Source organism: Sorghum bicolor, chromosome 10, assembly GCF_000003195.3.
Source record: "Sorghum bicolor cultivar BTx623 chromosome 10, Sorghum_bicolor_NCBIv3, whole genome shotgun sequence".
Classification (NCBI taxonomy): Eukaryota; Viridiplantae; Streptophyta; class Magnoliopsida; order Poales; family Poaceae; genus Sorghum; species Sorghum bicolor.
In genome coordinates this window covers 56499200-56524333 of record NC_012879.2, presented here as the reverse complement: position 1 = coordinate 56524333, position 25134 = coordinate 56499200, and the positions used below count along the sequence as shown (strand labels likewise).

At 42.8% G+C, this 25134-nt stretch overlaps 3 protein-coding genes and 1 pseudogene across 8 annotated transcripts; all 4 read left to right on the top strand.

Moving 5' to 3' along the window:
* LOC110430892 (ATP-dependent zinc metalloprotease FTSH 2, chloroplastic) lies at positions 735–5018 on the top strand. The gene is made up of 5 exons (XM_021449071.1): positions 735–1070; positions 1775–2917; positions 3197–3510; positions 3970–4210; positions 4459–5018. The coding sequence occupies exons 2-5, from the start codon at positions 1784–1786 to the stop codon at positions 4801–4803; spliced, it is 2034 nt and encodes a 677-aa protein (XP_021304746.1). The 5' UTR covers positions 735–1070; positions 1775–1783; the 3' UTR covers positions 4804–5018.
* LOC8083186 lies at positions 5532–15973 on the top strand. Of its 6 annotated transcripts, XM_021449069.1 has the most exons (18): positions 5532–6569; positions 7913–8404; positions 8515–8649; positions 8732–10696; positions 10783–10899; positions 11220–11402; positions 11499–11561; positions 11687–11758; positions 11824–12093; positions 12985–13104; positions 13940–13999; positions 14103–14143; positions 14305–14382; positions 14472–14556; positions 14658–14888; positions 14979–15180; positions 15209–15281; positions 15462–15973. In XM_021449069.1, the coding sequence occupies exons 1-15, from the start codon at positions 5670–5672 to the stop codon at positions 14784–14786; spliced, it is 4710 nt and encodes a 1569-aa protein (XP_021304744.1). In that variant the 5' UTR covers positions 5532–5669; the 3' UTR covers positions 14787–14888; positions 14979–15180; positions 15209–15281; positions 15462–15973. The 6 variants fall into 6 exon arrangements, with proteins under 6 accessions (XP_021304744.1, XP_021304745.1, XP_021304741.1 ...); XM_021449070.1 differs by having other exon boundaries at positions 15120–15281; XM_021449066.1 differs by having other exon boundaries at positions 14979–15281.
* LOC110430893 lies at positions 15230–15973 on the top strand (annotated as a pseudogene).
* On the top strand, positions 17077–24682 carry LOC8083185 (protein PRD1). The gene is made up of 9 exons (XM_021448732.1): positions 17077–17840; positions 19152–19258; positions 19340–19524; positions 20101–20403; positions 20507–21476; positions 21561–22254; positions 22740–23020; positions 23186–23855; positions 24037–24682. Exons 1-9 carry the CDS (start codon positions 17391–17393, stop codon positions 24376–24378), a joined length of 4002 nt encoding a protein of 1333 aa, XP_021304407.1. The 5' UTR covers positions 17077–17390; the 3' UTR covers positions 24379–24682.

Here is a 25134-nt window from a genome sequence, read left to right as displayed (position 1 = left end):
AAATATGCCTTGGTTCAGTTTTATCGATAAATTTTCCTTTTTACGTGATCTCCCATAGTTCAAAGAATAAACACACGTTTTTTAAGTGGTAAACACATGTGGTACGTGCTCCTGGAGAAATGTACACTGGTGTCGTGGCGGTTAACTGATACGCGGTCCTCAGACCCTGCATGTGTGCAAGACATGGAGTGGCTTAATGCCACCCAACACACAGAAGCTGCAATGTGAAATCATAAGAAATGGGCGGCTGGGTTAGAAACAGCTAATGCTGCTACCAGCCAGAGCCACTGGCCCTTGCGCGTCGTGGTTCTCTTCCAATCCTACGTGAGTTCGGCGGCCACGACAGAGGGGGAAAAAAAAACAAACTCCAAAAGCCCCGAGATTTTGCACTTGGGCCTTGTTTAGATGCGAAAAAAATTTAGATTTCGCTACTGTAGCACTTTCGTTTGTTTATGGCAAATATTGTTAAATCATAGACTAACTAGAATCAAAAGATTCATCTCGCGATTTACAGTTAAACTGTATAATTAGTTTTTATTTTCGTCTATATTTAATGCTTTATGCATGTGTCGAAAGATTCGATGTGACAGAGAATCTTGAAAACTTTTTGATTTTTGATCGAACTAAACAACGCCCAGGAGGAATTCCGGTTATTTCACCCGCCTCAAGACCTGGGCTAGTCGCCTACTACAACTCCCGTCTATGTATGTGATGTACATGTATGTACTGATGTGGGCTCATCTCTTCCTTATCGACGCTGTGGCCGCCGAGCCGCCCACGTCGCCCCATCCCCGCCGCAGCCCCCCTTCCTTCCCGAGACAATCCCCACGCAACCGCGCACCGGAGCGGGGGAGGAGCCTGACGAGTGCAGACAAGCGGTGAGGGGGGAGAAAAATCTGCGCCCGTTCGCCTCGCCCGCCAGTGTGCTCGGCTGCTCGCCTACTTATACACTCCGCTCGCTGCCTCCATCCCCCGATAGTTGTTCCTCAGCTTCGCTCCCTTCCCTTCCACCTCCTCCCTCCCTGACGGCTCCTGCTCTGGCTCCGGCTCCGGCTCCGGTTCGCACACAGGTGCGTGCGCGTCTTCGATTTGTGCGTTTTGGTAACTGATTCTGCTACCGGTCGCTTGAATCCAGTCTGGTTTTGTCGGATTGGGGGCTGCCAAGTTGCTTTTTTTTTTTTTATCTTGCTTGCTTGTGATTTGTGCTCTGGACCGTGTGTGGTTGGACTTCGTTTAGACTCCTTTAGCTTGAAGATAGAGGGTGAAGTAGGAGTGTCGATGCGTGGTTGCTAATCTGGATTTCCCAGTAGGATAGGATAGTGGAATCTTTTATAAGACTGTTCTGTTAATTAGTTTGTCGATTTCCACGGAGAAGGTATTACGGTTACTGTATACTAAGGATCATACTTTAGCAGGCTGATGGTTCATGATTGCAGTTGCTTGCTGACTTGCAGAATATAATGGTCTGGGCGCTTGTAGCCAGTGGAAGTAAAGTACCTGTAGTTCTTCAATGGAAACTGTCTTCTCGTGAATCATGTTTTTTTTGTTTACTTGTTCCAAAGCGCTTTACATCCTGTGTTTCTCTTTCTCCAAGGAGATTTTCCATATACTCTTTAGTAAAGACTTGGACTGCACCTGTGCTTGTTTCAATTGAATTTAAGTGTTGATCTAGAACGATAGGTTAAGCTCCTGGATGAACTCATTTTTTTTTGTGCTTTGCGACAATTGTTCTTGTTCTTTTCTCTCGTTGACAAGGTTTCCTTTGATTTTTCAGTGAGCAAAGATGGCGCCGCCATCCATGAGTCTTGCAGCGAAGGGGGCGCTTCCCTTCTCAGCGCTTACTTCAAGTGGTGTTACACAAAGGCCGGTGTCAGTGACCGCTTCCTTGGAGCACAAAACCAGCGATGCCAGAAGGAAGTTTCTAAAACTTGCGCTTGGGAACCTCGGAGTTGGACTGCCCACCTTGTTGGGCGCTAAGAGAGCTCTCGCTGATGAGCAAGGCATCTCGTCCTCGAGGATGTCTTATTCGAGGTTCCTTGAGTATCTTGACAAGGATAGAGTGAAGAAGGTTGATTTGTTTGAGAACGGGACGATTGCTATCGTGGAGGCCATTTCTCCTGAGCTTGGCAACCGCGTGCAGAGAGTCCGTGTGCAGCTGCCTGGTCTAAGCCAGGAGCTTCTTCAGAAGTTGAGGGAGAAGAACATTGATTTTGCTGCTCACAGCAACCAGGAGGACTCTGGTTCTCTTCTGTTCAACCTTATTGGAAATTTGGCATTCCCACTTATCCTCATCGGTGGTCTATTTTTACTCTCAAGAAGGGCACAAGGTGGCCTTGGTGGACCCAATGGTCCTGGATTTCCCCTTGGTTTTGGTCAATCTAGGGCCAAGTTTCAGATGGAACCAAACACTGGCGTTACATTTGATGATGTTGCTGGTGTCGATGAAGCGAAGCAAGACTTCATGGAAGTGGTTGAGTTCTTGAAGAAACCCGAAAGGTTCACTGCTGTTGGTGCTCGCATTCCCAAAGGTGTTCTGCTTGTCGGTCCTCCTGGGACTGGTAAAACTTTGCTTGCCAAGGCAATTGCAGGAGAGGCTGGCGTGCCGTTTTTCTCAATTTCAGGTTCTGAGTTTGTGGAGATGTTTGTTGGTGTTGGTGCTTCCAGAGTTCGTGACCTTTTCAAGAAGGCCAAGGAGAATGCTCCTTGCATAGTATTTGTTGATGAAATTGATGCTGTTGGAAGGCAAAGAGGTACAGGTATTGGTGGTGGAAATGATGAAAGGGAGCAGACTCTCAATCAGCTTCTGACTGAGATGGATGGTTTTGAGGGCAACACTGGAATTATTGTTATTGCTGCCACTAACCGAGCTGACATCTTGGATTCTGCTTTACTCAGACCTGGGCGCTTTGACAGACAGGTTGGTTTTTTTGTTGGATTCTTTCTGTCAATGCATTTGTATTTGTTTGTTCTGTCTTAGTAAAGTTCTATAATGTTTATTGCTTGCGTGCAAAAGTTAAGTCTAATCATTTTGTAGCCAAAGGTTCAATATCCATTTTGTTTCCTTGTAGATTACTTGGCTGATCCATTTAGTTCAGCTTGGTTCATCTTTCATTTAGTACCTGAATGCTATTTAGATCTTAACCAGAAATATTTGGGGTTCTTAACATTTTGGGTATGCCTTGTAATTCTTACACAGGTGTCTGTCGATGTTCCTGATGTCCGTGGGAGGACAGAGATTCTAAAAGTGCATGGTAGCAACAAGAAGTTTGATTCTGATGTTTCTCTTGATGTCATAGCAATGAGAACACCTGGGTTCAGTGGAGCAGACTTGGCAAACCTTCTGAATGAAGCAGCCATTCTGGCTGGACGACGAGGGAGGACAGCAATTTCTTCAAAAGAGATTGATGATTCTATTGACAGAATTGTGGCTGGTATGGAAGGGACTGTGATGACGGACGGGAAGAGCAAAAGTCTTGTTGCTTACCATGAAGTTGGGCATGCAATTTGCGGGTAAGAGATGAATCTTCCTCTTTGCAGATCTTTTTCTCCTTTGCCTTAAACATTGGAACGTGACTGGGTTACTTTAGGTTTTGATTGTTTTCTCAGTTATCCTGATGGGAATTCTAAGTATTTCTAAGATGTTTCAATTAATTTAGGTGCATACATGTGCTAATATGGTTTCTAAAGTTAGCTAGCTAAATTTCTATCTAAAATGGTCCGGTAATTGGATGACAGGGAAATTATTTGATGTTGAAATAGAGTATGACTTTGTCTTAATATTTAATGCATAGCCCATTGCTGTGATGTACTAAGTGGCTCTTTTCTGTTTCTATGTTCCCCCTAAAAAACATATTGTATCTTTGTGGTTTCACTTTTGAGTTTGGAGTGCCTTTTGTATGCCATTTCCTTGGTGACCATTCCATGCCAAATTGTACGTAATCTCATTTGTTTGTGGAAATCTCTTTGCAGAACTTTGACACCCGGCCATGATCCTGTCCAAAAGGTTACATTAGTTCCAAGGGGTCAAGCTCGTGGTCTTACATGGTTTATCCCGATGGATGACCCAACACTCATCTCCAGGCAGCAACTTTTTGCCAGAATTGTTGGTGGCCTTGGTGGTAGAGCTGCTGAGGAGGTCATATTTGGAGAGCCTGAGGTGACCACTGGAGCTGCTGGTGACTTGCAGCAAATTACTGGCTTAGCCAAGCAGGTATACTTCCTCTTGCATTGCAATTTTGTTAACGTAAATGTTAATATTTGCAAAGAATTTTGCTTCATAACGAAACCATCTTGTGGTTTATGACTGGTGACTATATGAATTCTAAGAACCAAACTATGCTGCAAAATCACTTGGTAGAGTTTGCTAGAATTGACAGCAATCTGTAGATATCTTGTCTCAATGCTTTACTACTACTGGTCTTTGTTGTCAATTGTACTGAGATCACAATGGTTCTGCAGATGGTCGTAACTTTTGGTATGTCTCAAATTGGTCCATGGTCCCTGATGGAGGGTGGAGCACAGAGTGGGGATGTCATCATGAGAATGATGGCAAGGAACTCCATGTCAGAGAAGCTTGCGGAGGACATTGATTCGGCTGTGAAGCAGTTGTCAGATGAGGCCTACGAGATTGCTCTGAGGCACATTAGAAACAACAGGGAGGCCATTGACAAAATCGTTGAGTTGCTCATTGAGAAGGAGACACTGACCGGAGACGAGTTCCGGGCGATTCTTTCCGAGTTTGTGGAGATCCCTGTTGAGAACCGGGTTCCCCCAGCCACACCGGCGGCCGCCCTCCCTGCCTAAACTCTAGTCTTGTAGGGGTGAAATTTGTTGTTGTAAGATGTTCATATTTTGTATTCTTGGTGTACACTAACTCTACTTCACCTGCCGGATTTTTGGTACACGACATGTAACTTACTCATGGTGAATTATAGTAAAATGTAATTAGCTTAAAAGGCCTGCCGCAACATTTTCAATTTATAGCTTCTGGCGAGTGAAATCTCTTGCTCGGCGATTAACGAGAAAATTCCACGGTTCCTACTGCAAACAACTATGTCATAAATAAGAGCTTGTCATTTTCTTTTCGGAACTGATGGAATTGGGATCAGCAAATGGCACATTTTTAACTACAAATCTAACTAGCAAACTTACACTTCGTTATTAGGTGTGACTCCATTGCCAAATTTGCTTGTCAATTGCTTTTGATCATACTATAAGCCTCACCGGCTCAGCCAAAAGTGAGGCTTTTGCTTTCTCCACAATTTGCTATGGAAATTATGCTTCTTTCCAAGAATATGCTTAGCTTTTGCTACTATGAATGTAACCGACCTGATTCTAGAGCAACAGCAACAAGCCAATAAAAAAAAAGGAATAAAGCGTAAATAAACAAGAACTGTCGCCAACAGATTACAAAGAATGACAACCCAGCCACACCTGTCAGTGTCGTCACCGTATGGCATTTAAAAAAACATACGTGTCTTCATGTTAAAAAAACCAAGAAATATACGTACTCGGACGCAAAAAAAAAAAAAACTCTCTCCGCTGCTCCGCAAACCAAGCCCGACCGGAACTCCGGAAGAGCGCCCAGGCCCACCACAGCGGCCACTCCTCCCCATTCCCGAGTCCCGACCAACCACCGGCACCGACGCGGTCGCTCCGCGGCGCCCAGCATGGCGTCCACCTCCGCGGCGCCGCGCACAACGAAGGAGCTCATGGACGCCCTCACCGCGCACCTCTCCCTCTACCACGCCGCCGCGAACCCTAGCCCCGCCGCCGCCGCTTCTGCCTCCTCCTCCTCCTCTTCCTCCTCCTCGTCACCGCGCGCCGCGATCCTCCGGTGGCTCGCCTCGCTCACCCCCGCCGCGCGCGCCGCGGCCGCCGCCTCCCTCCTCTCCCCGGCCGCGGCTGCCGCGCTGCTCTCCATGGTCCGCCGCCTCCGCCTCCGGGGCCACTCCTCCTTCTTCGTCCTCCACTCCTCCTCCTCGTCCCCGTCCACCTCCGGCTCCGCGCGCGGGGCCGAGGAGCCGACCGTGCTCTCGCGCCTCTCCCGGGGCCTCCTCGCCCGCGCCGCCGCGGGCTCCCGGGCGCAGACGCTTCTCTTCGCCAACATCCTCCTCTTCCCCTCCTCACCCGCGTCGTCGCGGTGCCCCGACGCGATCACCGTCGCCGAAGCCTTCCTCGCTGACCTCGACGGCTTTGTCGCGGCCATGGACGAGATCTCTGGCGGGAGGTTCCTCTGCTGCGGGGAGGGGGAAGTGGACCTGGCCGTGCTGGCGTGCCAGGATTTCCCGGAGCTGCCTTGGCTTAATGACAAGGGGTACTACGTGATCGAGGAGTTTCTGGCCAACAGGCTGGAGATCGCACTGCGAATGTCGTGGGCGGCGGCAGGGGGAGGAGGAGTTGGAGGGAGGAAGGCGGTCAGAATTGGGAAGGGTGTGAAGGAGAAGGCTGGGCTTGCTGCAAACGCGTTCTGGAGGGAGAAGGGATATGTGGATTGGTGGATGAGGCTGGAGCCTCGGATGAGAGCAAGGATCATTGGGGCATTCTTTGGGAAAGGTGCAATTGCCCTGGTAATATGCTTTCTATGCTGCATTTTGATATATAGTATGATAATTATGGATTTCAAATACTATGGGGTTGCATTTCACAGTTGTATGCCTTATTTGCATAAGTGAACTCCAGATTCCAGAGTCATGTCTTTAATTTCGTAATAAACTTTTACAATGTTTTTAATTCAAGTGAGATGGTTTGGGATAAGATGTTTATTTGTTATTATTACATGAACATTGTCAACCTGTGATTTAGTTAAGATGTGCATGAGTCAAGTAACTCTGGTTTGTGTTTATTAGGGGTGGTGTATCCCACTGATGCATTTTGGGGTAGCTATTTTATTGTAAGAAATTTGTGGAAAGGCCGTTGATGGTGATGGAAGGATGGAAAAAGTGAGAGAAGTAACATGGCATACTCTAGTCTTGCAATCTTATTTCTAAAATCAGTTTAGAGAAAACAAGCCATTGTTCTTAACCTCGTAATAGGTTCTTGTATAGGAAATAGAAGCAAATTGCCTTTTCTTGTATCGACGTTAATTTATGCAAATGTAGGTGCACCTTTCCTTTAAATAAAAAAAACAAGCAAGGCAATGTGGTAGGTTTCAAAGGAACTTCTTCAAAAAGTATGTGAAATATGAAAGCACCTGGTTCAGAAATATGATGAAGATTGATTTCACATATATGTTTAAAGCATTGTTTCTTCTCTTGATTTTGGAAATGACATACAGAAGTTGTCTATTCTGTTATGTTTGCGCTGAGAAAAAACCCTTCTTTTCCTGAAATGGCGCTAACATATTCAAACTGTTTGGCAAGTGATGTTTTCTGAAATCTGCATGCTTTATATAACTGAAGTTTCAGCATAGTCTTAATCGATCAATGGATCCAGAATAACTGTTATGTAGCAGAGTTAGCGCTATCATGTTTTTTTACATGTTATAAAAGAACTGAATATCAGATTGCAAAGGGGCCTTGTTTCTGGCGTTTGGTCCAATGAATATATTTCTGAGGTATTGTGGGTTAAATGTTTTACTAGTATTTGTAAGAGTGCTTTTATATAATAGTCACTGCAGCATGTTTATTGCAAGTAGTTTACTTTGTGATCTGTATGATTTTTTGTGTGATTCTGGAAATTATCCTCTATTTAAATGTGAGACCCCTCATTTTTCTCGAAGCAAGTTGTGTCTTCCTTGGATCTTGATGTGTCAAAGTTAGCCCAATCATATTGATGCTGTTGCTGCGTAACAAACAATCAGCTCTTTGTCACCCTGATTGGGAGAGAATTGCTAAACTTTTGCATGCAATTGTTCTGAGCATGTTTCTACACCTCGAGCCCATACTAATATGCTAATTGCTCAAGCTTGCAGGCAAATGAGATGGTTGAAGGATCAGAGAGTGCCCCAAGGGATAATTTCTGCTTCTGCTTAGGTGAACCAGGATCATTTATGGCAGACAAATCTTGTGAATGTACACGACAGTCTTTATTCAGAAAGAATCGTGCTTCTTCCATTGATGTTGCAAACATTCTGTCTTGTAGCAAGAAGCCTGTATTTGCTAAAGAGTTGAAAAGACTGAAACTAGTCGAGGAGATAGTCTGTTTGAAGAGCAACATTACTTGCTGCAGTGGTGATGCAATCTTTTTCAGTTCATTAGTGTCGGCTGCTACTACTGCTGGTGATGTACTTATGAAATTACAAGGGCTTCTCATGGTGGTGTCGACAGAAAGTATAAATCTTGAACTTATTGGGGATGGAGCTCCGAAAAAGAAAGATGTTGAAAAGACCAGTGGAGGTTCTCGGAAAGGAAAGAAGAAGTCTAACACATTGAAAAAGCCAACAGTATCTACTAAGCCGTCCAAGGTATAGTTGATTTGTTGCTCAGATTGCTTTATTATTGCCATAGGTATAAGACTTTATGCTTCACTGAGTATATTAAGTTATATATGGTTAACCTAAGGTCTTCTTTCCAGGATAACGGATGCAGTAGTTCAGATAGTCGCAATTGTAGGCCTTTACCAAACCATTGTGGTCCATCTGTTGAAGGCACTGCTGCTGGACCTCCATCTGAAAAAACTCCTAACAAGGAAATTGTACCAACAATGAAGGTTGTAAGCATTATTTTGGCCAATCTGTTTTGTTTGGTTGTTCATTTATTCATGACTTATGAGGGAGTTCTCGATATTTTAGGAGCAAACTGTCGTGTTGGATGGTTGCAGAAATCAATGTAACAAAAAGAAGAACAAACGCAAAGGGAAAACAAAACTACCAAATCTGATGAGGCCTGAGAGCCCAAGATCTACCAAATTGAAAACAGCTGTTCCCCATAGTGCTGCAGAGGCCTCGCATGAAGCTGCTGAAGAGGCTGATGTCTCACCTCATCACCCATCTTATGTCCGTCCTTCCAAGAACGAGATCTCTGAAGCAGTTAACTGTTCTAACTCTTCCATTTTATCTAATGGAACAAAGGTAATAGCCACCAGTAAGGGTGCAAAACTTGAAGACACATTGTATCCTCCTAGAGTTTGCTCATCAATTGCTACAGAACTTTCTCAGAGTGCTCATGATGATGCCTTCAATGTGGCTGAGCAGGCCTCTTCGTACATTAGTCAAAGTGAATCCTTGGTTCAGTCATCCTCTTGTTTACCTTCTAGAAGCAATGATGTCTCTTCCACTAATATGGATGGAAGTTCAGTTGACTCCTTGGTAAGATCTGCACAGGAAAAAACTGAATGTGATGAGAAACATGTGGATAATAAATCTGAAGTGACAAAGAACAAAATTTTACCTTCTGTTATTCCTACTGACATGCTTCAAAGTGCTATAAGTGAAAATGGAGTTATGAAAAATAGTGGCGGTGAATATTATGTATACAATAGGAACCTACTGGGAGGAACGTCATATGAATGGCCTAGTGTAACACCATCTCATTTTGTATCTCCTCAAATGCAACAGCGTCCAGCTGCAGAAGACAGGTTGCATCTTGATGTTGGTTACAAATGGCCAACTCAATTTAGCCAACCCTTTCTCCCTGCCAACCATCAGGTGAGGAATCCACCAATTGATGCTGGATGCAATCAAATGTTACCTTCTCTAGCAGTGCCGCTAAGTTTTGACTGGCCTCCTGTTTTTAGAGGTTATGGTAAAAATGCTGCTGTAAGCTATGATCCATTGTATACCCCACAGATGCAATCTTCTGCTTGGTCAGGGTTCCCTGCTCAATTAGTGCAAAGAGGGGGTATCTGCAGTGACAGTGATGTTGCGGATGATACTGAAAGCTACTGGTTTTCTGAAGAAGAATCAGATAGTCGCGCACATTCTGGAAGAGATATTAATCAATACTTTGGTGGAGGTGTGATGTACTGGAGTCCTGCGGAACATGCAGGAACTGGTTTTTCTAGGCCACCATCTCTTAGTTCAGATGATAGTGCCTGGGCTTGGCATGAGGCTGATGTTATACGAGTTGTTGATGATGTGGCTAATGGTATTCCATCTACATACACAAATGGTGTATCATCACCACCCTCCACTCCATCCTGTTCTCAAAACGAATCTTTGGATCCAGGTGCTCACTCGATAACAGGGAATGAAATCAATAATGAAGCTCTGACCTCTCCATCTTCCGTGCAAGATAGCCCTGAAGATAAAATAACTTCAGTTGCAAAGGCTGTGTCTTGTGGCAGTGAAGTAGTTAAGGCAGATACATTACCATATGCCATGCTGAGGCCGATAGTTGTTCCTAATATATCACGAAGGTCATCAAGATCTGACATTAAGGGTGGTCATGATCACAGGAGCCCATGCGTACCATCAACAAGGAGGGACATACCTATTCTAAGAAGACCTCCATCACCAGTAGTACTTAGTGTTCCTCGCGTACCTAGGCCACCACCTCCTTCACCTGCTGGAGAGTCAAGAAAACGAGGATTCCCTATCGTTAGATCCGGCAGCTCAAGTCCTCGACATTGGGGGATGAGAGGTTTATTTTCTGAAGACAAAATTTTCCATAGGGCTCAGTTTTGCTTGGATGGTCCTGAAGTTGTATGGCCTTCATGGGGTAACAAGGGCACTTCTGGTACATTGGTGCAAACAATTGAGGATACTGTTTTGCAGGACCACCTTGTTAAGATTTCACAGCTATCTCGTGATCAACATGTAAGGATGTAGTTTCAAATCTTCCCTCAATAGTGAGAATGATTGTTTATTCAACTTTTCTGTCTTTCTAAAATATACTTTTGCAGCCAGATGTGGCATTGCCTGTACAGCCACTAGATATGCTAAATGGTTTGTCTCACAAGACATCCCTCTCTTTGATGCACAATGCTCTACATGAAGAAATAGATCAATTCTGTAAGCAGGTATCTCCCATTTTCTTCTAGGTTTGGCTTCACTATTCATCTTTGTTTTTTTCTCAAAAAACGCAGGAGAGCTGCGCATCATTATATTAGGAAGTAAAAATGGGAAAGAACCCATATAACACACCGCAGGCCACCCAAAAAAGCAAGTCCTCACACTCACTCCAACTCATGCCAAACTCCACCAAACTATTCATCTTTGTGTGCAATTGGATCCTTATCTTCTCTGATGTCTAATTGCAATATTGCAAGGCATGCCTTTTGTGTCAGTAAAAGTTCCCTTTTTCTAAGGACATGTTGATTCCATTTTTTAAAACTGCAAGGTTGCTGCTGCTGATCTGGTGAGGAGGCCCTATATAAACTGGGCTGTCAGAAGAGTCACACGGTGCTTGCAAGTTTTGTGGCCTCGCTCCCGTACAAATCTATTTGGCTCAAATGCCACTGGTTTGGCTCTTCCAACTAGTGATGTTGATCTTGTGGTTTCTCTTCCTCCTGTCCGAAACCTGGTGAGTTTACATGACTGATAACTTTGTGTAACAAGTTAGTTCAAGTGCATCTTTTCTCCATATTATTGTGGATACTAAATTTATTGTTGCTTTCAGGAACCTATTAAAGAAGCTGGAATTTTGGAAGGCCGTAATGGTATCAAGGAAACATGTCTGCAGGTAATTGATTTGGCTTACATGTGGATGTTTGCATAAGAGTTAGGACCCATGATGGATGTGCTTGCATGTTCTGAGGAGAATATTTTGCTTTCTTTTTACATGGACAATCTTTTTTTTCCTTTCAGCATGCAGCAAGATGTCTTACAAACCAGGATTGGGTTAGAAGTGATTCCCTTAAAACAGTTGAAAACACAGCTGTAAGTGGCTTTCTTTTGCTAGTTAATTAGCTATTCTATTTTCCTCATGCTTATATTATTTGCAGATACCTGTGATCATGCTTGTAGCGGATGTACCCTGTGACACAAATATGTCCAATGAGTATTCTTCAGTACTGGATGGCTCACAAGAATATTCAGTTAACATGCTTGGAGAACAAGGGAGTCCTCCTCGGTCTGACACCTCTAGTTCAGAAGGCAGCAACATGCTGGTGTGCTCAAAATTGAATAAGGACGATTGTGATATTGTGCAGTCAATTCGTCTTGATATAAGTTTCAAATCGTCATCCCACACAGGGCTGCAGACTACTGAGTTGGTAAATCAGAAGTCTATTGTCTATCTGAATATTTTCTAGAAATTAAGTTACTCTCCATAAACATTACTTGTAAGTTTAGCCTTCATACAAATATTATGTTTAGACCTGTTGAATGTTGATCACAGTTTGGTAGCTGATACTGTCTTCCATTCTAATAGAAATTTAACTTGTACCAAACATTTGAATATTTTGGAGGATTTTGCAATTAGTAGTAAGCATTACATGAATCATCTAACATAAGCAAATGCATAATGTAACGTGGAGTATCAGTTGAATATATCTAAGTACCATCTTATTTTGACATTCTGTGTGCTATATGCAATGCTGCCATTTCTGGTATTCTAAACAAATGGCTCCTTTATCTTTTACCCTAGCTCCTATGCGATGTTGCACTTTTAGTTCAGTAGTTTTTGCTGAAAAACATGGTGCTAATTTAAATTGTATTTGCAGTTCACATATAATTTTATAAATGAAGAATGCCATCATGAAATCATACATAAAGTTATCTAGTGTTTTCACAAGTGTAGTATTTTTTCCAAAGTTGTGAGTTGTGACCAACGTGCATACATGCATGTTGCCTCAAAACATCATCAGGATGACATAAGAAACATTATAAGAATCATGTTACTTTTAGAGTGATTTCTGGTTTCCAATATTGCTGTGAGGAGTTATCTGAAGGTTTTATGTTGTTAGCATAGCAGTATGAATGATCAGTCAGCCAGCTGCTTGGTACAGTAGCTTTTTGAGTAGATAATGCATGCACCACACACATTGTTGCTGATGATATATTGCTTACCAACATGCACAAGAATTTTGCAAGATGGAACTATTAAGCAGCATGCAGGATTTCCCAGCCTATTTGCCCACCTTATTATATTGTTAATTCTACAGGTGCGCGAGTTGACCCAACAATTTCCTGCGGTTGTACCTCTTGCCTTGATTCTCAAGAAGTTTTTGGCTGACCGGAGTTTGGACCACCCCTATTCAGGTGGTCTAAGCTCTTACTGTTTGGTATGTAACTTTTCCAGATAGCCCTTCATTTGCTTCATTGACAATTTATGGCTTTTACAATGTGTTTGCATTCGACAGCTTTCTTATGCATAAAGGAGGCCATAAGCTTATGCAGACTTATGTATTCTGTCAGGTCGCTATAAGTATCGGAGTTACGAGTTAATAATGATTAAACACTTTTAAGGACTATAAAAAGAGAATTACGAGTTAATGATGCTTAAACACCTTTTAAGGGCCTGTTTGCTAGAGCTCCCCCTGATTCTCCGTGGGAAGTGATTCTATGGCCAAAAGTGATTCTCTGTTTCATTAGGATAAAGTGATACACCATATGTAGACAGCGATTCTGTGCCTGGAGGGAATCAGGAGAAGCTAGCTTTTGTTTATTTCCCAGCCTCCTAGTTCATTTTAGAGAATCACTTAATGGATTCAGCCTAGAAGGTCCTCTGGGAGTTTTACTAAACAGGCCCTAAGTTTAGTAGGTTAATCACGGTTTTATATTTTTGACCGTGGGTTTATCGATAGTTGGGTAGTTATCTGAACTCTGGAAGTCTGGATTGATCCTTTTCTAGAGATGATTTTCTACTTGGTAAAGATATTAAAATTTATATTGGCTAACCGCGAAACACAATTAGACCACAATCCAGCGAACTTCTATTTGCATATAGCATGTGATCTTTGGATAGTTCAGTTCAAACTTACTATCCTATATTAATTTCCATGTTAGCATATTATGTTGATTGATGGCATATTACCTGGTCCAGTTTCTCTGGTGTCATATTTGATATTTTCAGAGGACCTGTGAAAAATAAAGCTTCAATTTTAATATTATTTGTAGGTGCTGTTAATTGTTCGTTTTCTCCAGCATGAGCATCATCTTGGTCGGCCTATTAACCAAGTAAGTTGCGAATCATGAACACCATATTTGAGTTTCCTGTTCTATTTGTGGTCTAAATTTTTGTATCCTTGTAATCGTTTCCATAATGTTTGTAATTTGGCAGAATCTGGGCAGCCTTTTGATGGATTTCTTGTACTTTTTTGGGTAAGAAAATACACCTGAACACTGTGTTTAATAATGACATGGGGCCAAACATTTGCATCAGTGTGCCTGAAGCCCTGAGTGTCAATAGGGCCTTCTGTTCCTTCTCTTCTGGAACAGCTACTATTGAGTATGTTAATTATAATTCGTAATCTTAATGCCAGGAACATATTTGATCCACGCCATATGCGCATTTCCATCCAAGGAAGTGGAATTTATTTGAATCGAGAAAGAGGGCACAGGTAATAAATTTTATGTTACTATTTTATGTCGTTTACTCCTGTCATCTACTATGTAAGTTTTAATTATGAGAATATGCTTGATTTTTCAGCATTGACCCGATTCACATAGATGATCCACTTTGCCCTGCTAACAATGTGGGCAGGAATTGTTTCCGCATTCACCAATGCATTAAGGTCAGTTATAATTCTCCTGTTGTGTTCAGAGTTTCAGACATAATATATGGGTAACAAAATGCAGTTTTGAGAACTCATACATTTTATGATGTATATGACAGGCATTTGCTGATGCTTTTGCTGTTCTTGAGAATGAGCTACTGCAGTTCAGTTCAGAATGTAGCATGCCTGCATCAGCATTCAATATACTAAAGAAAATAATCCCGAGTATCGATTCTGATGAGCTGTAGCTATAAAAAGAGGCAGGATTCCAACACAATACATTTGAGGTCAGGGTGGAATGACCTGTGCTGCGTTCTAGACACTCTGATGGCTATGCAGCTGCTCAGAAGGTAAGCATATATGAACACTGTGTTTCAATCTTAGTTCTTACTACACGTTCACTGTCTATATTTTGACATTAACCAAGAACCATGTTACAGCCTCAGTCTGGCAAGTTTGATACCTCTGGAATAGACCAAAAAGTAGACCTGCAAGATGGCAATATTCAAATGCGAGAGCATGTGTGTTCATGTAATGGCACACGATGCCCTTGCTCCCTGATCGAGCTTCTTGATGTTCAGATCTCGAGGTGAATTGGCTTACTCAAGAGCACGGTGGTGAATTGGCTTACTCAAGAGCACGGTGGTGAATTGGCTTACTCAAGAGCAAGGCCTGCACACAGGCTACGGACATGGCTGGCTGTTCTCCCACCTTTCTGAATAAGCTCATTCATGTAATGCTTGGTAAGTGCATACCTTATGCTTATCGACTTGATACTGCAAGTGATAATTCCTTCACCTCTTGCCAAAATTCTGTGTTGCCAATGCCAAGTCACCCCCCAATGGATTTGGTTCTGGGTGACAACTTTAGTACCTCGCTTACTAATTAAGGTTCCTTGGTGGTGACAAACTATTTTGAAGCAGAAGTGAATTGATTGGAACTTATTCTAAGCAGCACTGGAGATTTGCTCATGTACCGATTCCTCAAGGTTCTAGGATCATTTGGGGTGATGAAAATTGTGAAATTCATATGGAGGTGGGTCTATTATGGAGAGGCATGGTCTTAGTACTTAAGCGGTCAAGAACTTATGATTCACCTCGATGGATATGAAGAAAACGGAGTAGCAGCATCAGCCATCAAGGAAGTGCTATTGACATCACGGCTTGTGTAACAGCCTAACACCCCCTTTAGATTGTCACGCTGAGATCTTCCTGGCGAGGATTGGGAGCCAGATATCCTTGACGATGATGATGATAATCGCCCTACTCCATATTGTCATATTGTTGTTTGCACTCTTGCAGCTGACATGTTTCGTGCTTTTGTGACGTACAAAAATGTGAGCATTGCTCTTGTAAAGCTGCACTAGTTCACTAAAACATTGTTGTTTTGGAATGATTTTACAGGATCAGCAATAAGTGAAAAATGGTACCCATGAAATCCAATCTGTGCAAACATCGTAGTAAAACAATGTAGAGTATTGCTACTAACATTGTGAGATGGTGAAAACACAATCAAGTTTTTCAGGCGCATGGTTGAAGGAAATTTCCCAGAAAGACATGTAATACGATAATTATATCCAGAAAAATAAGAAAAACACAGTACTGACATAAGAATCATGCTGTGTATTTTCTCGTGCCAACGATGTTGCACTGCGGCTTTGCTTTACTTCCGTAGTGATCGTGTCGTGCCAACGAGTACCTTTCTACGACCAGCATTTACAGACCGTAGAAGCCATACGAATTACGAAACGTCGTCTTGGGGAAGAAGCAGGATCGAGGAGCCAGGAGCAAAAGAATTGAGAGCTGAGTAGTTGACACCCGTCTGTATGCACTCGCGCTAAACTCCCAGAAATCCTGTATATAAATGTACCTCTGACTGTGAAATTGCGCAAAACCACCGGAATCCCACAGTTCACGTGATTGCGTCTCACCAATAATAAAAACAAAAAAATCAAGTACATTGTGTTGTGCCACAAATGACCTCTGCATTGCAACATATTAAATTATCTCATACTCCCTTAGTTCTAAATTATAAATCGTTATATATTTTCTAGAAACATTGTTTTTTCTATGCATCTAGACATAGAGTAAGTCTAAATACATAAAAAGTAATATATCTAGAAAAATCAAAATGACTTATAAATTCATAATTTGGAACGACTTATAATGATTCGGTTATCCTTAATTTACGTAATCGGTGTAATAAATTTTATGAGTTGCATGATAACATTAAATTGTATAATCTCTATTATAATTGAAATCTTTTCCATGCAAATTCCACCTGCAAGATCAACGACTCACAGCACATATCCTACAGATTTAACGACTCAGATTAGAACGCACGCGTGGTGAATTTGTGTGATGTATGATTGACGCGAGGCTGGAGGTGTGTAAGGTCGTGATCATACTTCTAATCTGAGCCGTTAAATTTGTAGGATATGTGCTGTGAGTCGTTGATCTTGCAAGTGGAATTTGTCTGGAGAAAATTTTAATTATAGTAGAGATTAACACAAGTACTCAATAGGGTCCTAGGAAATAAAGGACGTCCTGACCCCTTCGCAGCCGCTAATTTGGACGTCTTCGCCCTTGTCTCATTGATCGCCGCACAATCACACTCCGCGCCGCGACCGCATAGGCGTGCCAGACCAAATTCGCGAGCGCAGGTGCCAAACTCAGCGACGAAACAGACGCACCATGGCCAACAATGCCACGCAAGCAAAATCAAACATGCAGCAAAAACAGTAGTCCCAGCCAGGTATCGAACCCGGGGCTGCACTAGGTATGTGAGCGTTGGTTATTACAGCATTTCGTAAAAACCTCCGCTACCGTGATTTCTTTTGCCCTCCCCTCCTCATGGAGTCCGACGGCGACACGTCGCCACCTCGCCCGCCTACGCCGGCGCCACTGCGTGCCTGCGGCGCGGGCCACCCGGCATCGCACTCGCTGCCGACCTCGGCGGGCGGCCGCGTCTGCCTCTCCTGTGCCGCGGCGCTCCTCTCCTCCGCGGGCACCGCCTCCACGCCATCCCACCACGTCGCGCACGCGCTCGCCAACCTCTCCCTGGCGCTCGCCGACCCGGCGTTCCTCAGGCCGCTCCGCGCCGCGCACCCACGCTTCCTCGCGGCGCCGCTCGCCGAGGCACTCGAGGGCGCCGCCGACCGCCGCGATGCCGCACTCGCCGCGCAGGCGTGCGACGTCGCGGCCGACCTCGCCGCCGTTGTGGGCTCCCCCGCTGATTCAGAGCTCGTCGCCCGCCTCGCCCGCGTCCTCTCCTCCGGCTCACTCGTGAAGCATCTCCATACGGTAAGTGCGCGGCCTGGGTCACTCACAATTTCGTGCTATGCTGTTTGTCTCATTTATGCTGAGTAGGTTGGCCATGAATTATATGTAGTGGAGAGGACCAGTGGAACTTGACTAGTCTCACTGGATCCAAGCTAGTATATATATATAGCCAACTGGAGTCTGACATCGAAATGCCGCATTCCTATTTTAGACAATAGAAATAAATCAGATGCCTTATTTTTTGGAACTAAACAAGGCCTTATTACAAAATTGTGTAACCACACAAATGTCCCACTCAAAACTCAATTCTAACATCATAAAGTCACCGCCCCCCCCCCCCCCCCCAAAAAAAAAAAAAAAAAACATTGCTGTTGCCTCTAGCATTGGATAGACTTGGATAATGCGCTGCTTATGGGCTTCATCCTGCTGTAACTGTGCCCATTGCTGTAGCCAGTGTGTTCCTCTGAATATATATAACCTACAATTTTTTTTTTTGCAAAATGCTGCATTCCTACATTAAAGCCCCATTTGGAACATGTTTTCTTCCTGATTCCTGTGTTTTTCTGTAAAATTGAACTAATTCCTGTACAATTCATGCTGTACAAATGGGTCCTAAGTCGTAAGAAGAGGGACCCGGTTCTAACAAGTGCTTACCTGCGTATGGATACACATGATGGTATTTCAGGGTTGCTCATAATAGGTTGACTGCATTTTACCTTCCATTTCGATATGTTGCTGCCTTTTCTTCTTTCTTTTATGGCCTTGGACATCTTTTAAGCTCAACGCAATGGAAATGTACACATTCACATGTATACACCAAATTAAGAAATATGATCAAATGATTTTGTATCTAATTTTAGAATTGTCTAAGTCTTAGTCTGGACTGTAAAAGTTACAAACTAAATATAGAATAATACCTTATTTGGTTATACAACTAAATATACTAGCAGTAGTTGTATCCTTGACACACCAGTACACCATTTGAAGTAAACATAGTACTGGTGGCAGGATATGCAGTGCATCATCATTCTAATTGATTAGTGTCACTCCTGGAGATGTGTTCATAGTGCTCTAGATGTAAGACCTACAATTAGGTTTCAGTGTATGGTTGGAGGGCGATCTGCTTCCTTTGCCTGTTATTGTAATTCTGGTGAACTACCCCATTTTGTCCAAAGTGGCCTGCAGTGCTTTTATCTCATCACTCATCAATCGTCGCTTGAGTGAGATAGACTGGATCCATTAAAGATGCGAGGCACAGTGGTTCTTCTCTTATAACTTCTATTGAATTGATTTACCTTCTTATGTCTGTATCTTTCTTTTATGTCAGTGCAGCTACATTGTTTGGGGCTTTTGCTAAACTCTACCAAAGATGCTGCAGCATATATAGGGGACAAATGTTCTCTTTTCTTAAACCTTGTTAATGATCTCCGACTTCCAAGGTGAAGACAACTGAATTCTGATGATTATTTCTTGCTTTTCAAACACCTTATCTGGCAGCATCTTTAACTTTCTCTATACAGCGATGAAATTCGTGGAGAGATACTCTTTGTTCTATACAAACTCGCTATACTAAATGCCACCCCATGGGACAATATATGTCAAATTGAAGATTTGGACCTTCTGGCAATTGGTAGAAGCTTGCTTCAGCTCTCTCTTGAAGTCCTACTCAAAACTCAAAATGATGCTGTTCGCCTGAACTGTATTGGTTGGTATTTCTTCTTTTTGTACTACCTAAATAATAGTACTTTAAGAATACTTCATTTTGTTGAAGTTACTGATGTTTGAACTTTCATGTAATCTAACAAGCAATTCTGGCCATTAATTTTTGTCACAATTTGTACATAAGTTTACAGTCTTCGTGACTAATTAATCTGCTCTTAATGTAAAGTTGTAAACACTCTAGATATATAATCCATAGTTAAAGAAGTTATATGGCTAGCTTCATATAGTTTGAGAAACTTGAGAGTGGTTTGAAAAGACAACCTGACATCAATTGATGAATGCATCATTTCTGATGTTATACAAGAAGTTCGATGAGAACAATGAACTTCTGGATCCAGCTTTAATAATTCAGTGTTACTTTAGTTTAAGAGTTGGCTAAGTAAGGAGGAAAAAAATATTCACAATGTTGACTGAGCACCTTCAAATTGTTTGCGGTTATAAAATTTATTGCACTAAGAAATTTTTGATTTGGTTTTTAAACAACTCATCAATGTTGAAAATTTCCACAATAGGTCATTCTCCACTTGTTAGTGATGTTCCTTTTTTTGTGCTACTGCAGCATTGCTCCTTACTTTAGCAAAGAAGGAGCCCTTTGATCATTTGCTGATTAGCTTCCAGAGTTCTAACAACTGCATAGAAGCAGAGTCCATGCAGACAGATTATATGTCCCTGAATGCTTCTCTTGTTCTATTCGCTGAGGCTGTCAAAGGATCTCTGCTATCTACTAACCTAGAAGTTCAGACAGGGACATTGGATTTGATCTTTCATTTCCTGTCATCTGATGCAAATATTTGTGCTCTACTTCAAATTTTGATCGATGAAAATGTTGCCGATTACATATTTGAGGTTCTCAGGTTATCAGGTAAGTTCACCTTTTTGTAGTCATGAACTTCTTTCTGAAAGCTTTTATGCATTATTATGATCAAGAAGGCTTACAAAGTTGCACTCCTGTTATACATCTTCAGGAAATAATGATCTACTTGTCATTTCCTCTATTCGAGTACTATTACTTTTTGCGAGATTGGAGGAAAAATTCAAAGAAAAGCTTGCCATTGGATTTTCCACTCTTCTTCCTGTTCTTCACTATGTTGCAGAGATACCATTTCACCCAGTCCAGTCCCATGTTTTACGACTTGTTTGGATTTGCATGGTCAATTGTTCCGGTATCCTCTCAATGCCCCAAGAAGAACAGATAGCCTGTACTTTGACTGCAATCTTGAGAAGAAATGTCAATGGTGAACTTGACATGAGTTCTGAAACTTTTATTCTGGTTTGCTCAATATTAATAGAGATTCTGAAGTCACCTCATGCTCATGATATTGAGAAACTACCATCATTTATTGAAGAAGCATCAAAATATGCGATATCTTCAACATTGTCACATGAGTGTGATTCTATGATCCTCATTCTTCATTCTCTTCTTCTTCTGAAAGAAGCACTTATATTCTGCCTTGAAGGGAGCAAATACAGTATTGCTAGCACGAAGGATCTTGAGGATAGCATCATGGGAACTTGTGGAACTATTTTACTGCAATGGCTTCAAAGTGCTGTGGTTGACGGTAATGATGAAGAAACATTGGCAGAGATCCTTCAGATTTTCCAGATTATTTTGTCAAGGGCATCTGACAAAAAGCCGTTAAAGTTTGCTGAATTGCTAGCATCATCATCATGGTTTAGCTTGTCATTTGGATTCATGGGCTTATTTCCTACTGATCGTGTAAAATCAGTAGTATATTTGGTCACTAGTTCAATTGTTGACAGGGTTTTGGGATGTAATTATGGAGAAACAATTCGAGATGCACACATTTATCTACCATCAGACCCTACAGAAATGATGTATTTACTTGGGCAATGTAGCACAGAAGACTTCAACTTGGCATCATGCCAATGTGCTATTCTTTCTATATTGTATGCCTGTTCATTCTACAATGAAAGGTACTCATCTGCTGCTGCTTATAGTTCACCATTTGCACCTTATTAGAGAAACATGTTAATATTGCAATTCTTTTAACTATTCAGGCTCTGTGCTAACAACCAAATTCTGGCTTCTGTTGAGCAATACATCCTCCTCAATGGTGGGAACTTCCCATATGAAATTAATGGTTCTATTATGCTTACGCTTCTGGTCCATCTTTATGCCTTTGTCAGAGGCATTTCCTATAGCTGCAGCATTCCATATAGTCCAGAAGCCGAGAATACACTATTCCACTTAATCATACATAAGGACTGGGATTTGCTTGTGACCCGAGTCCATTCGGTAGCAATAAAATGGCTCTTTCAGAAACAAGAAATTGTGGAACCACTCGCCTTCCAGATGCTAAAGTTTTGTAAAACTTTCTGTGAAGATGAAACTGTCATGCTCTCAAACAGCAGTCAGTCGGTGGACATACAAATGATTTCCGAGCTTGTACTTTCTGGAGAAACCACCATCTCATCTTTGCTGGTTTCCTTGCTAGACCAGATGGTAAAGGAGGGTACAGAAGATGAGGTATTTTCAGTGGTCAGTGTTATCGCTGAAATACTCATGATCTCTCCGCGTTCTTCTGATCAGTTTATATCATGTGGTATTGTCGGTTCATTCCATGGCATATATTGCTTACCATACTCTTCAAGCAGCAGAACAGTTTGTTCCTATTTGATCTTTAACATCTTACGTTCAGCAAGTGCATCAACATTTGGCCAGGAAGATGAATGGCTTCCTCTTGCTCTAAAGGTACTCTTATTCTGTCTATTTGAGTTGAACCTTGTAAATTACATTCAAGTAATATTATTATTCGCTGGCTATTAATAGCTTCATGGGATGTTATTTGGCTAAACTTGTGGATATAGCAAAGTAGGTTGGCGTCTGGGTCTGGGTGTCGGTCGCTTGTTTCAGTTCTAACAGGCGCGTATGTAATCACAGAACGTTAGATTGGTGTATGTAGTGTGGGCGTTTCAGTGTTTGTGGTTGTCACTTCGTGTTGTTCCATTTTTCTTCTTAATGTAATGATACACAGCTCTACTGCGTGTTCGAGAGAAAAAAATCCAGTGCAGCCTTTGTTTGGATTACTTGGTAGGGATCCCACATCATTAATGCTTAGTTGTCTGTTTAGGAGTGCAGCTTTCCAAAAAGAATGCATCGTTAGCTAGTATTTCAATTTGTATCATTATTGGTTAGATTTATAATTCTTCTGATTCAGAAATTACTTCTGTTTGCAGTTATTGGAATTTATCACTTCGGGTATTGACTATACATCTAGTGGCCAAGAACACAAGATAGTAGTTGGGATACTATGCCTTGTTTTGCATCATTCATCAAGTGAATTTCTTATTGAGCCTGCAAAAGCCATAATCTTGAACAGTTCTTTGGTTTCTTTAACGGATGCCATAGTAAACAAAGCTTGTGTTAAAGGCCCATCATTATTTCAACACAACCAGGAGACAACCTTTGGAGAATTCCTGATTCTTGTACTTCTATTGGCGTTCTTCTCTCTAAGAAGGTATGAAGCTGTTGCTTGCATGCTTCATTTTATTTGCTTAGGTCTGCACTAACTATGGTCTGCATTTTCACTTTCCAGTTTCCATAATACTCCATAGGCACTAATTGTAGCCTGCGTTTTCAGTTTGCATATTCTAGAGGCACTAATTGTATTCTTCGTTTTCAGCTTGCACACCATTCTAGAGGCAAGTATTGACTGGCAGGACTTCCTTCAGCATTCAGATGATGTCCAGTCCTTTTCTGTTCTCGGCATTCCATGCCATGATTTATGTCGTCTCATGCACTTTGGTTCACCTTCTATTAAACTTATTGCTTCACAATGCCTGTTGGAGTTGCTCAAGCGAATTTCAGATCAAAGGTCATGTATTGATGCTGAGTTAAGATGCTCTACGAAATATTTGAAGTCCATTATTGCAGTGACAGAGGGTTTGTTGTTCAGTGAAGACAGTAAAGTTGCTGGAAATTGCAGTGCCTGTCTCTCTGTGATTTTAGGATGGGAGAAATTTGGAAGCCAAGAGAAGGTGGCAGTCAGAGAATCTAAATGGTTCAGGCTAATAATGGAGGAATTTGTTGTGGCCCTGACTGCTCCTGGTTTGACGTCCAAATCTTTCACCAGTCAGCAGAAGTTTGCTGCAATTATAGCTGTTTCGTTGCTCAGGCTGAGCCAAGTGCCAGATTGGCTGACATCGTTGTTTGATGGGCATCTGATATCTGGCATCGTGGCTAATCTTTCTGCTAGGAATGTTACTGCAGAAATCGTCATTCTCTTCAGTGAGCTCATGGCTAGGAAGTATCTCAGTCAAGAGCACATTGTTGATCTACATAACTTGTTCCAGGTTTGTACAAGTCTCTTTGTAGTGTAGCCCTACAAAGCATAGAACATGGCATTGTAAAGCCATACTTACTGGTACAAATAGTTTTACAGGATCAAGTTCATGTGTTGGTTCACCTTTTGAATTCCCCTGCCGTGGTGTATATCTGATTTTGTTTAATAATATTCATACATACCATGTGCAGGTGTGCAGAAGACAGGTCTACGAGGGAAGCTCCAAAGCAGCATTGCCAGAGCAAAGGGTTGAAAAAGTCGCGAGAAGCACCAATGACGTGCTCGCATCGCTCTTTGCCCTGATGAACCAGTGCGCAGAGTCCGGCACGGTTCAAGCGGAGCAGCAGAGACTCCTGCGTGCGATTGACCTGTTCTTCCAGGAGTCTAGCAGGAGAGAACAGCAATGTTATGTTACAGCTACTTCCCCACCACAGCGCCAAGACACAACAATGCCTGGGGATTCTGGACCAAGACAGGGTCGCCCAAGCGTGAACACATCCGGCTCAGAATGGATCCGGATCCGGCCCGAGTGAGCCTACATACGCCTGCGCGCGTGAGGATGCCGTGCCGAGGCTCGTGTTTGGGTATGAGGAGTCCCCGAGCTGTAAATGGGAGCAGGTTTCTTCGTGTTAATCATTACTCCGAACTGTCCTACTCGATCTTGTACTTTGATGCGAATTCCTGCCTACAGTACGTATTGCTTACACCTTCTCAAGGCTCAAAAGATGAACAGGAGGAAAACTGTAGTGTTAGGCACCTAAAACTTTTCATGCATCCTATCGAATTTTTGGATACATGTATCAAATATTAAATATAGATAAAAAAACTAATTACATAGTTTAGATGTAAATCGTGAGACGAATCTTTTAAGTCTAACCACTCGCCAAGACTCGTGGTAGGAGCCTAGCTTGCCTGAATGGACGCGTCGCGCGACCCTGCTTGCAATACGACGTCCCACGCAGCCGGTGCTGCCCGCCGGCCGCCGGCCAGGCTCTTGTGTCCCGCCTTGCCTCGTCGCGTACCGAGCCTCGCCGGTGCCTGGTCCTGCTGTCACCCCCGGTCACTGCTACGGCGGATGGTGACGCGGCGGCCGTAGCTTGTCGCCCTAGCCCACGTAGTGGAGGATAGCGCCCCTGTCAAGTGTCAAGGGCGCGGAACGTCTGCCCCCGACTGAAGTCCGGGAGTCCGCAGTCCGCAAGCGGTTCCGAGGGGACCTCCCCGTCCGTACCTGACGCGTGTCCCACGGTGCACTCCTTGGCTCGGCTCGCAACGTCTCATCGCAGCGTTGT